At 41.5% G+C, this 13,202-nt stretch overlaps 1 protein-coding gene across 3 annotated transcripts in view; it reads left to right on the forward strand.

Moving 5' to 3' along the window:
- The window catches only part of NECAB2 (N-terminal EF-hand calcium binding protein 2), a 213,406-nt gene that overhangs the window by 85,038 nt on the left and 115,166 nt on the right, over window positions 1–13,202 (forward strand). For all 3 annotated transcript variants that reach the window (XM_081963382.1, XM_081963381.1, XM_081963380.1), the window contains exon 3: window positions 5,471–5,579. In XM_081963382.1, coding sequence (XP_081819508.1) covers window positions 5,471–5,579 — 109 coding nt within the window. The remainder of the gene's footprint in view (window positions 1–5,470; window positions 5,580–13,202) is intronic.

A 13,202-nucleotide genomic window follows, 5' to 3' on the forward strand; every position in this document is an offset into this window, starting at 1 on the left:
TCCATCCATCCATCCATCCATGGTGCGCAGTAGTTAGAATGCAGTATTGCAGTCTGACTCTGACTGTCAGCAGTTCGATCCTGACCGGCTCAAGGTTGACTCAGTCTTCCATCCTTCCGAGGTGGGTAAACCCAGATTGTTGGGGGCAAGAGGCTGACTCTGCAGACTGCTTAGACAGGGCTGTGAAGCACTGTGAAGCAGTATATAAGTCTGTGCTATTGCCCTTCTACCCATCCCTCTCTCCATCCATGGTGCAAAGTGGTTAGAATGCAATATTGCAGGCTAAGTCTGCCAACTGCCAGCAGTTCAATTCTCACTGGTTCAAGGTTGACTCAGCTTTCCATCCTTCTGAGGTGGGTAAATTAGGATCCTGACTGTTGGGGGCAAGAGGTTGACTCTGTAAACCACTTAGAGAGGGCTGTAAGGCACTGTGAAGCGCTATATAAGTCTAAGTGCTATTGCTATGGCTATTACATTGTCATCTCTCCACTTCTGGTTATTTGTGCTTTTGTTAAATTAGTAGTGAAGACATTTGTAGGTTGGTAAAATGAGCATCTTGGGAGGCTGTGAATTACAGAAGGATCAGAATAGTCACCAAGACATTCTTCTTCACCATTTCTAACAAACAAAATCAGTTCACCAACACCGTCAAAGACGTTGAAAGGAAATTCTTCAGCACTTTGAGAACAAGGAAAGAAAAAACTAGAAGCGTCTTTGCAAGAAGAAGAAAAAAAATTGAGACACTACAATGCAGGTTTTGATCAGCGTCAACAGATATGTTCAAAGACAACGTTCACGCACTGAGATCAGTCCAAATGGCAGAACAATATTAAAATTATTCCACTTTTTATTGTCAAGGGGAAGTGGAGACACGGTTGAAGGACATTATGGATAGATGTTGTACTCAAATATTGTTCCTCTGAAGGACACCAGAGCGGAATAATCAACTCCACAGTAACACCAGATCTACACTTAACTAAGACAGACCATTATAGCAGAATCTTGCAAGTATTAAATCCTCTTACATCAGGGAAAAGCTAGCCTGAATCCCTTCTTAACACAGTATTTGAGTAGTCCTCAATTTACAACTATTCATTTAGTGAGCGTTCAAAATTACAATAAAACTGGGGGGGAAAAGACTTACCACCAATCCTAACACTTAACTTGCCTTCAAACGTCTCTTGTGCTCCATCACCGGAGGCTTTTAAGAAGAAATTGGATGGTCACTTGTCTGGAATGGTAGAGGGTCTCCTGCTTGAAAAGGGGGTTGGACTAGAAGACCTCTAAGCTCCCTTCCAACTCGGATATTCTGTGTTCTTAAGACTGTCACAGGTTTGGAAATGTTTCAGCCCCTGGAATTCTTACGAATCTGTGATGGCGAACCCAGGGCAAACATGCACAAAGTGGCACACAGAGGCCATTTTGCCTGGCACGCGTGGCATTGCCCGTTCCTCTTTTGGGTTTCTGGTGGGCTTGCGTGGACGACGATCAGCTGGCCTTTGTGTGTGCTGGAAACTGGAATGTTTTCAGGTGTGGGCATGCACGCTGGCATATGCAGTGACAGAGCACCAACAACTTCTGGAGGCAAGTCCTCCCAGTTAATTGTTAATTGGTTAATTGTTCTCACTGTCAGAAAATTTCTTCTTAGTTCTAGATTGGATCTTTCTTGGGTGATTATCTATCTGTTGCTTGTCCTGCCTTCGGGTGCTTTGGAGAACAGGTGGACTCCCTCTTCTTTGTAATAGCCCATCAAATATTGGAAGATGATGTTTCTTATCACCCTTATCTCTTCTCTTCTCTTCTCTTCTCTTCCCTTCCCTTCCCTTCTCTAAACTAGACATGTCTTATCTAAAGCTAATTCTTCTTTTCCCAGTCTTACACTTTCTTTACAGTGAGGAAGGAAAATTGTTTTTTTTTAACAGTCTCAGACCACAAACCACCTTTACATGCCATAATAGACATTCATCGTTGATCTGTGCAAATCCAAGTGACACAGAAGGAATGACCCATTCATGTTGGTCTCGCTACAGCAAACTCCTTAAAAATATCCTCCACTATCTCATGTTCGGATATAACTGTTTGCCTAGCAAATAATTTACTGAAAACCCATCTGAATGCTCTGGTTTCCAAGGTTTGATCAAGTGAAGACAATGAAGTCAAATATGTCTTTAATTGGAATAGAAGTCACTGTTCTGACCTAGGCTTCATCAAATCCGGAATTAGACTCTTTGTCCCGACAAAACCCCTTTTTGTTATGCTAATGTGAATTCCTCTCATTCACATCCAGCAAAGTACTGGCAAACAGTATATTGTATTTTTCAACCTCGGTATATTTTTTGGCGGCTTCCGCATAAACCTTCTAAGATCCAGCAAGTTCTCAGCTTAGCATTACTTATTCTAACTTTTACTCTCAGATAGGCAGAGGATTATAATTGGCCAAGCCACTGTTTTTTTAAAGCCAGGTAATTATCCTTTCCAGGTTCCCCTGGTGCTCTTGGCACTTCTTATCTCACAAATCTGCCTCCTCTTTAAGACCTCCGAGCTCCTGACATTTAGTCGACTCACGGCTTAAGAGTGCTCCGTGTGCTTAAAAATATTACATAGATTTTTTTTTTGGAAAAGTTACATAGATAGAAAGGATAAAAGGATAGGTTGAACTGTGCTTGGCCCAAGTATCAAGGTGAGACTTTTAATAAGTTTGTGCTGTAGCTTGTGAAGGAAGATTTAAACTTTGGAGGATATTTAGGGACTTGATATTAGCTAATTATTTATTATTAATTCATGTGTGGGATAACGCTCTGTTTATCACTGTATATGCACTGGAAATAAAGGGGAAGAAGAGATAAGAATGAATTGTAGGAACTGAACATTTAGAATAGAAAAGAATAGGATAGAATAGAATACAGAAGAGAATATAATACAGAATACAATAGAATAGAATAGAATAGAATAGAATAGAATAGAGAATGGAATGGAATGGAATGGAATAGAAAAGAATAGAATACAGAATAGAATAGAGAATGGAATGGAATGGAAGGGAAGGGAAGGGAAGGGAAGGGAAGGGAATGGAATAGAATAGAGAATGGAATGGAATGGAATGGAATGGAATAGGGAATGGAATGGAATGGAATAGAATAGAGAATGGAATGGAATGGAATGGAATAGAATAGAATAGAGAATGGAATGGAATGGAATGGAATGGAATAAGGAATGGAATGGAATAGAATAGAGAATGGAATAGAATAGAATAGAATAGAGAAGAGAAAAGAAAAGAAGAGAAGAGAAGAGAAGAGAAGAGAAGAGAAGAGGCTCCAGATAAGTCTTAAGACTTAGCACATTTTTTAGAACACTAGCTGGATATCTGTGCTTTGCTATGAAACCATATGATTGGGCCATCCCGCAGGACGGATAAATCACATGCTGGCCACACCCATATAAGGCAACTGGCAGTTGGAACAGAGTTCTTTTCACGTGGGGAGGGGGAGTAGAACTCCTTAGAATCAAAGTGCGTTAATTACTGTATAGGAAATACTGATGATCTGATGGTCATTTTGAAAAATCCTTTCTTGGTGAGCACCTAGAAGCCAAAAGGAACATAAGTGCTGAATTTCAAGTTTGTGGGCTTTACAGTTCTGGAGTTTTCGTGATGAATGAGTGGTATTTGCCATATATATATATAAGATAACGACTCCATGCGGATTCTTCTCTTGACTCTTCCCCCAAAATCTGTCTTCTCTGTTCTCCAACAGAAGCAGAGGGATGGCAAACCATTAAATGGTTCTTAGTATAGACTTGCAACCAACCATTGTGGTTTATTAAACCAGAGTTTTGTTTAAACCTGGTTTATTGGGCAAAACATATTTGGGCTGGGTTCACAATATAGTTTAAGGAATGAGAATCAAAGCCTCTCAAATGTTCTGATATTACAAACACATGAAAATCACATGAATAGGGTTGGGGACACAGAAATAAAGCAAATTTTGGGGTTAGGCTGTATAAGAAATCAATATATCAGTTACTGAATTGTAGGGATCTCACAGGTTTATAGCTTCATTGGGATTTTTTTTTTAAATCCACTTAAAAACCTGTCTGGTACAGCAATGAGTTACTTTAGTTTTGTCAAATTTCTGAAATCTGGGTTTTATTTTTTAAAATATCTCCTGAGTCTTTTCATACTTGCTTTGTATAGCAGTTAGGGACACTGTGGTTTAGTGGCTAAGATGCTGAACTTGCCAATCGGAAAGGTCAGTTCAAATCCTTGTTACTTGTCCCAGCTTCTGCCAACCTAGCAGTTCGAAAGCACGTAAAAATGCAAGTAGAAAAATAGGAACCATCTTTGGTGGGAAGGTAACAACGTTCCGTGCACCTTCGGCATTTAGTCATGCTGGCCACATTACCATGGAGACGTCTTCTGACAGAGCTGGCTCTTTGGCTTTGAAACGGAGATGAGCACCGCCCCCTAGAGTCAGGAACGACTAGCACATACATGCAAGGGGAAGCTTAACCTTTACTTTTATAGCAGCTGCTGAAGAAAACTCAGAATCTCATAAATAGTAATTGCAAATAGAATCAAAATGTTTATAGCCTACTTATGCAATACTCTGTATTCATCGACACATTGATCCAAAATTCTAATAGAGACATACAGTAAGTGCAAATTTTACTTTCAGATAGGTGTGCTAGCGGAGAGATAGGTTAATTGCTCCTCTTCAGCAAGATGTCAGCGTTCCAAATATCATGCAGAATTAAATCATTGTCCAAGGCAAAGTAATCCTTAAAACTCCAATTTAATAAGACAGACATGTTGGCATTATGCTATGAATTTTGGAACGCTGACATTATTTCAATTCTAATGTACATCCTGAGAGTTCACCCAGTTGAAAGTTCATGATCTATCCCCATAACCCCATAATTCATCACATGTTCCAATCATCATCTTCCACGCTGGCATCTACACCCCTCTGCTTCCGGTCAGGTGTCGAGGTGCGGAGGCAAAAGATGATCTTGAGCTTCTAGGAAGAATCACAACAATACATTCCACAATCCTACTCCTTTCTATTCTCCCCTCCCAACTACTACACTAATGAAACACATAGGAAATTATAAGAAAGTGTGGCAGGCCAAAGATTCTTAAAGGAACCTCTGCAGGCCTGACACAAGACAGTACAAGTAGTCCTTGAGTTACAAGCATTCATTTAGTGACTGTCGGAAGTTGCAGTAGCACTGAAAAAGGTGATTTATGACCGGCCCACTTACAGTAATCCCCATGATGACTGGATCAGAATTTGGGTGGCTTTGACAACTGGAAAGGATCTGGCATGGTTACAGTGTCTCATGGTTATGTCATCACCTTTTGTGACCTTCTCACTTGCCAAGCAAAGATTGTGACCCTGGCTGTTGGATGCCTTTGCATTGGTTATGCTTCCCCTCTGCTGTTAATCCATCACACCTTCTGTTGTGTTGCTTACAGATGATGGGAAATTGTCCTTGGAAGAGTTCCAGGCCTTTTTTTCCGATGGGACTCTTAACGAGGAGGAGTTGGAGAAACTTTTCCACACCATCGATTCTGACAACACCAGGTGAGTCCCTTTAGATTTCTTAACTGCTTTTCCCCATCAAGACAAGCATTAATGCTTTGCTATGTGCATTTCTACAGTATTTTCCCCAAAATAAGACAGGGTCTTATTTTCTTTGGTCCCCCGAAATAAGTGCTTGGCCTTATTTTGGGGGAGGTCTTATTATTTTTGAGGTGCAGGAGACGGCGAGCATGGTCACCTTATGGCTGCTGCTGTGTTGCAATATTTTTTTGAGGGGGGGCTTATTTTGAGGGGAGGGCTTATTTCAGTGCCTGCACCAAAAAGCCTGATTGGGCTTGTTACCTGGGGAGGTCTTATTTTGGGGGAAACGGTATATTTTTAGGCTCAATTTGATTCTGAGTACTTTCTATTGGAATGATGGATTTTATGTTTCCTATAATTACCTTTTAAAATTTTGCAATTGCCTTCCATTGTTTGGCTGTTTGTCATTTGTCATTTTTAAAGAACTTTTTAAATCACTGGTTTTCTCTTCAGAGAAAGATCTATATATACTTACAGTCATTATCCAAATATAGTTACACTATATTTTAAGGTTTAATTAAAGTTTCATGACCTTATCTTCAGATTCCTTTCTGAATTGTGAGCCTTCCGCAGATTGAAAGTCTAATTTAGAGAAGTAAAAGAAATATGTAAGTTTCTTTTCATGAAAAATGACACTGGCAAAAAAAGGACATTTTTGCACAAAAGCTATGCAGAATTTTTCTTTAGTAGTATCCAATGTTCAATTCAAACAAGTCCAATACAAGAAAATAAAATATATGATATTTAGGGGAAAAAATCCGTCAAAAGATTGTAATGCATGGAAAAACAATCTTGCATTTTAAAAACCTTCCTTTCAAAATGTATTTATAGGAGAAATCTTATGAAACTTTTCTGGCTAAATGTAGAATCTTTCTTTCTTTCTTTCTTTCTTTCTTTCTTTCTTTCTTTCTTTCTTTCTTTCTTTCTTTCTAAGTTTTTTTAAAAAATTATTTAACATCACTATCTACATCAAGGGTCCCAAACTCAATTTCTTTTTGGACTACATCAGGGTTGTGTTTGACCTTGGAGGGTCAGGGTTGTTAGGACCAGGCTGGGTATGGCCAGCATGACATCGTTTGTGTTGGGGGCACCTGTGGCGGCCCAAGCACTCTGCCAGCGAAAATTGGCTCCCGAGTTCTGTTTTCGGCTGTGATGACCTCCTGCAGCCCTCTGCCAGTGAAAATGGAGCTTGGGAGGGCCGCACACAACCCTCCCGAGCTCCATTTTCACTGGCAGAGGCACCATGGGCCAGGACCGGGGGAGACAGGGTAGCAGTCTTCCAATATTTGAAGGGCTGCTATAGAGAGGAGGAGGTCAACCTCTATTCCAAAACACCCAAACGGCAGACAAGGAATAATGGCTGGAAACTGACCAAGGAGAGATTCAACCTGGAAATAAGGAGGAATTTCCTGACAGAACAATCAACCGATGGAACAGAAGTTGCCTTCAAAAGTTGTGGGAGCTTCATCACTGGAGGCTTTTAAGAAGAGATTGGACAGCAATCAGTCAGAAGTGGTGTAGTAGGGTCTTCTGCTTGGGTGAGGGGGTTTGGACGTGATGTCCTACAAGGTCTCTTCTGATTCTGTTATTCTATTATTACGAATGAACTGATAGCAGGGGAAAGCAAGGCGAGATCTGGAATAAACCGCCCGAAAATTACACATTGAAAAGCAACCCACGGTTCTAATCTAATCAGCATCCAGTAAGATGCTTTGGGAAAATCTGCAGGTGTTGTGTGCCTCAGTACGGTTGGCCTTGAAGAAGTATAAACAACTCCACTCAGCAGTGCCACAGTTCATGAGTGCAAGTCTCCCTTCCCCCATTTCTCACGGAACTGCTCCATGATTCTCACGGAACTACTCCATACCATCTCGCTTCCCCTAAAACCTAACCCCCCTCCCCATTTCCATGGCAGTCCAGAACAAGCAAGCTTTGGGAAACCAAGCTGGACATCCGGGTGACACGATCGTTGCAGCATCCCCATGGTGTCGTGATCAAAATTCAGGTGCTTGACAACTGTCTCACATTTATGACGGTGTCCCATGGTCATTTGATCCCTTTTTGTGACCTTCTGACAAGTTAATGGGGAAGCCAGGTTCATTTAACCAACCGTGTTACTACCTTAAGAATTGCAGTGATTCACTTAACAGCTATGGCAAGAAAGGAGGTAAAAAAAATCACTTAACAAATGTCTCACTTAGCAACAGAATTTTTGGGCTCAGTTGTGGTCAAATGTTGAGGCCTACCTGTAATGCTTAAGGGCAAACGTGACATATTATAGTCAAGGCTTTCACAGTAGGGACTAAAAGCCAGGATAATATATATATATATATATTCAATCTGGAAATTGAATTGGTATACATACCAGGGGTTGAATTGGTATACATACCAGGGGTTGTAACACAAATACATACCTATTTCCCTGGCTCAACTGATAAGGAGGCGAGCCTGTGACTTAGTGGCTAAGACTTCTGCCTAAGATATAATACAGCCCAGGTTCGAATCCCAGTAAGGGTATGGCTAGCTGATGAGAGCTAATTAGCTCGAAATAGATCTATACTAGTCTCCCTTTATTTATTTATCAGTACAAACACACACAAATATAAAAAGGCAACATTAAAAATAAAAATATGGTTTTCTGCCTGCATGGTCTTCTGTGATAAGCCGAAGGACAGAAATGAGGGAGTAGTGAGCTCCCTCCCATATTTGGGCATACCAGGGGTTGTAACACAAATACATATATATATATATATATATATATATATATATATATATATATATATATATATATATATATATATATATATATATATATATATATATATATATATATATATATATATATATATATATATATATATATATATATATATATATATATATATATATAAAGTCAAAGTTATGAAAATTTGGAATTGCTGGGCCAAACCTAACCAGAAATAACTTGGAGATGTAGATAAAATTAGAAGCACAATCAAATTGCCCCGTATAAAATACACTTGCATACAAGCAGGCAATATCTGTGCACATATAAATAGCACTCACCGAAGGAGAAAAACGTACATCTAAAAGGCAATTAATTATGACAAGAAATGCAAGTAGAAAAAGCTGGGGGGGGGGACCAGTTATTGCTACCCAACTCGGTGTGAGTGAAAAAGTTTGAAATGTATTTGGCCTTTCTTTCAGACTCCATAGCTGCAACTCTTTCTTTCGGTTTAGATGATTGGATTGAGAAGCAATTGGATTTTTATCTCCTCTGGCAGAAGAAAATCTTCTGTTAAGCATCCCAAAGTGTCTTCCATTCATCAGATATTCCAAGGAGGATATTTTTTTTAATCTTTGGCTTAAGATTTTCTATCCAGATTAACTGCACGTAAGACAGGGGTATCCAAACTTGGGAACTTTAAGACCTGTGGACTTCAACTCCCAGAATTCCCCTGGCTGGGGAATTCTGGGAGTTGAAGTCCACAAGTCTTAAAGTTCCCAAGTTTGGACACCCCTGACGTAAGAGAATCTCTGTAGCTCAGCTTTGCACTTGGTCCTTGGTGCTCTCTGAGCTTGGTTGGTTTCTTGCAGACATTTCATTACCCAACTAGGGAACATCATCAGGACTGGAAGGGAATGGGGTTACCCAGCTCTGTCACAAAAGGTCACCTTTATCTGGGATTTAGGCAGACAAATTAACCTCTCATTTCATGGAAAGAGTGTGAACCTGTCGTTCTTCCTCTGAAAGTCTTCCATCCCTTCGTCCATCAATGTGTTTCTCCTTTATCCCTTTTCCTTAAAGACGACACTAATAATTTCACATTTTATATAATGGAGGGCCTATTCTTGTCCAAAAAGGGATGCAGTGGCTCAGTGGCTAAGACGCTGAGCTTGTCAATCAGAAAGGTCGGCAGTTCAGCGGTGCGAATCCCTAGCACCACATAATGGAGTGAGCTCCCGTTACTTTTCCCAGCTTCTGCCAACCTAGCAGTTCGAAAGCACATAAAAATGCAAGTAGAAAAATAGGAACCACCTTTGGTGGGATGGTAACAGCGTTCTGTGTGCCTTCGGCATTTAGTCATGCCGGCCACATGACCACGGAGACGTCTTTGGACAGTGCTGGCTGTTCGGCTTTGAAAGGGAGATGAGCACCACTCCCTACAGTCAGGAACGACTAGCACATATGTGCGAGGGGACCCTTTACTTTAACTTAATTCTTTTCCAGAATTCTCTCCCACCATCCTTCCAGTAGGAAACTGGATAATGTTTTGTGGCTCCCACCATGAAGCCATGTAGCCTCATTCTCACTTCCCAGGTTAGTTATTAGCTGAAAATGTGTTTCTCATTCAGAGTGCATGTTTCTTTGAATATTGCAAAATTATTTCTGGCTCAGAGCTAAAAATTGTTCTGAACTGTTTGGGACCGTGTGCTTCAAATGGGTGGCGTCAAGGGAAATAATACGCAGGAATGCAAATTTGGAGAAGGTGTCCTGGGTATCACCTTGAGGTCTTACTTGGGTTTTGTTTCGATGGCTTGCAAACGAGAGGGTCATCTTTTCAATGGAAACATCTTCCATTGTTTTATGGGACCCCTTACTGCAGTCCTTCTAGCACCCCTTGAAAAGAAAGCTGGCACAAGGAAGGGCAGGGATTCATTGTTGGCATATTTAGGAATTCTGGACAACAAACCAAGATAACAGACCTATCTTTGCATGGCCCACTTTCAAAGTTCTGATGGTCACTGCAGTCGTGTCACCAAACTGTGGGTCCTTGGCAGCTGGGGTGCACTTATAATTGCTTGCAGCACCCTGTGGTCACACCACTGTGTTTTATGATGGTTTTGCCCAAAACTGATATTTACTTCCAGTTTTTGGCAAAACTGCATCCAATTGCTTTATAACTGTCACATTCACTTCACAACTGCTGCAAAAAAGGTCGTAAAATCAAGGAGGAAGGAAAGGGGAGGACAACAAATCAGAGCAGTGTTTCTCAGTGTTTGGCATCCTCAAGATGTGTGGACTTCAACTGGTTGAGGAATTCTGGGGGTAACAGAAGAGAATGGAGCTGACGGTGCTCTCTAAACTTGGTGGTTTTCACACAGACTTTTTTTTTTAAAAAAATGAACCATTGTAAGTCAAGGACTACCTATATAACATTTTCCAAAAGTCATTTTGCTTCTTTTATAAAGTCACAGAAGAAAACCACAGGCTGGCCAAAGCAAATTAATGAAAATTTACATCACAGCCTAGTTGAGAGATAATTCACTTGGCTCTCACACACTCATGTCAGAAGCACTGAGGTGCTTCAGGCTGATTGGCTGGTGACATCAACATTGCCCAGGGGACACCCAGTTGTGGCCTCCTTTCATGTCCCTGGCAGGAGCTGGACCAAAGGACGGGAGCTCGCCCTATCCCACAGCAGTACTTGGGTCTTGAACGCTGGCTTGCTGCATGTCAACCAAGCATCCTAACCACTGTGCTCCTTAGAGCACTTACAGACTTGAGTGCTTTTATCTTCATTGATATCTTCTGAACTCAGGTCTCCTGTCTCAGATGCTTTGCTGCTCCCTCAAAGGCAGCTGCCTTTTCTCTCCCAAAGGGAATGCAATTTTGGTTCAGGATGGAATGGGTCTACCCAAATGCTACATTTCTGCATATCCCCCCTGAGATTTATGCTCTCTAGTTTGCAAGGTGGTGAGATCCTTCATTGCCTTTGACCACATGATGTGCAGCTATGACAGCAACCCTTGCAAACGGTGAAGGCTTGATCCAAGCATAACATCTCTGGTATGGGCTGTTTAGTTCACCTGTGACCAATTCTACCTTGTAAAGGTAGATAAAGGTTAAAAAATTCCCCTTTTTATCTGGGTCTGACTTTGGGAGGGGGGGCACACATTTCTGTCTCTTGGCTGAGGGAGTCTGTTTTGTCTGGAGACACTTCTGTGGTCATGTGGTCAGCATGACTATACACTGAAGCACACTGTTCTGACCGAGGCTTCCCAAGAGCATGAAGCAAACTCCTGGTCCCGACAAAACTCCCTTTTATTCATTTGCTGTGAATTCTGCTCCTTCACATCCAGCAAAGTCTTTCAAGGGAGGATTTACAGTCACAGACCTTATCTGGCTTGGAGAGCTGCTAGGCCGATATCTGCAAAACTTGGCAAGGAGTCTCGGAGAGCCACGAACCAATGAAGCGAACTAATGGTCTCCTGCAAACTCCACTCCCTTTTCTCTCCTCTTTTATTTCCTCTGGAAGGGACCGTTCATCGTCCACTTGTGGCCTTACTCCCAAGTTGCCCCTTGTTCTTTAGCTGTTCCCTTCATCTGGCAACTCTGCGCATGCTCACACTGGGAACAGGCTCCAGCTCTTCGTTTGCATCACTGATGTCTGACTCTGAAGGCAGCTGATAACTGTCAGACGGCCCTGGCCCCCTCTCTGCCTCCGACACAGATCCCTCATCAGAGCCTTCCCAGACTCCAGGACTGGCCCATGTTCCTCCCCAACTTCCTCACTGTCCGAATCTGCTGCCAGTTCTGCTGACCACTGGCAGGCCATAGCACCCATTGAACATTCTATTTTCCATCCGAACTGGTACTTATTTATCTACTCACCTTTGCACACTTTTAAACTGCCAGGAGCTGGAGCAAGTATTAGGAGCTCATCCCATCACACAGGCTCCAAAACTGGCTATCAGCTTTCTAGCTGATAAGCTCATTATCTTTAACCACTATGCCATTCTACAGATAGCGCTGTCAAATCAGGCTTGATCCCAGCTGACAATTCAGATAAACGCTCCCCCATCTTGACCTGCCTCTAGCAATAATTTTGTTCGTTCCTATAATCTTTGATCCTTGATCTAAAACCCTGATTTCTCTAATCCAGTGTTTCTTATCGCCGGCAACTATAAGACGGGTGGACTTCAACTCCTGGAATTGTGGACTCCTTGGTGCTCTCTGAGCTCGGATGTTTTCGTTCAGACGTTCGGCGTGAAATGTCTGTGTAAAAAACCACCAAGTTTAGAGAGCACCGACAGCTCCATAGTTCAACCTTGAGCTACAGAGATTCTCTTCTGTTACCCCCAAGTAGGTCTGTTAATCTTTGCTTGTTGTCCAGCATTCCTAAATACGCCAACAATGAATCCCTACCCTCCGTGTTCTGCACTGCAGCAGCTTCCTTCTAGTACCATCGTAGTATTGATTTTATCATTTCTCGTAGATCCCACTTTTCGCTTTGAAAGGAATAGGCAAGGTGACTTCGTCTAAAAACAAAGATACACAAAGGAGCAAGTGGTTTTTTAAAAAAGACATTGCATATGTTTTTATGTTACTACCTAACTTAAAACCTCATCTATTTAAATAAATGCTAAACTATTTAAATAAATAAAAGAGCACAGATAGTCCTTGACATACATTTGTTTACATTTGTTCAGTAACTGTTCAAAGTTACTACAGCGGTGCTAAAAAAAGTAATAGAATAACAAAGTTGGAAGGGACCTTGGAGGTCTTCTAGTCCAGTGGATCTTAACCTGAGTGATATTGCCCCCCAGGGGGCGATTTTGTTTTTCGGGCTGGTGGTGGAACGAAAAGGGGCAACGTGGGGG

Source organism: Natrix helvetica (genome assembly GCF_964273705.1).
Source record: "Natrix helvetica genome assembly, chromosome: 10".
NCBI lineage: Eukaryota > Metazoa > Chordata > Lepidosauria > Squamata > Natricidae > Natrix > Natrix helvetica.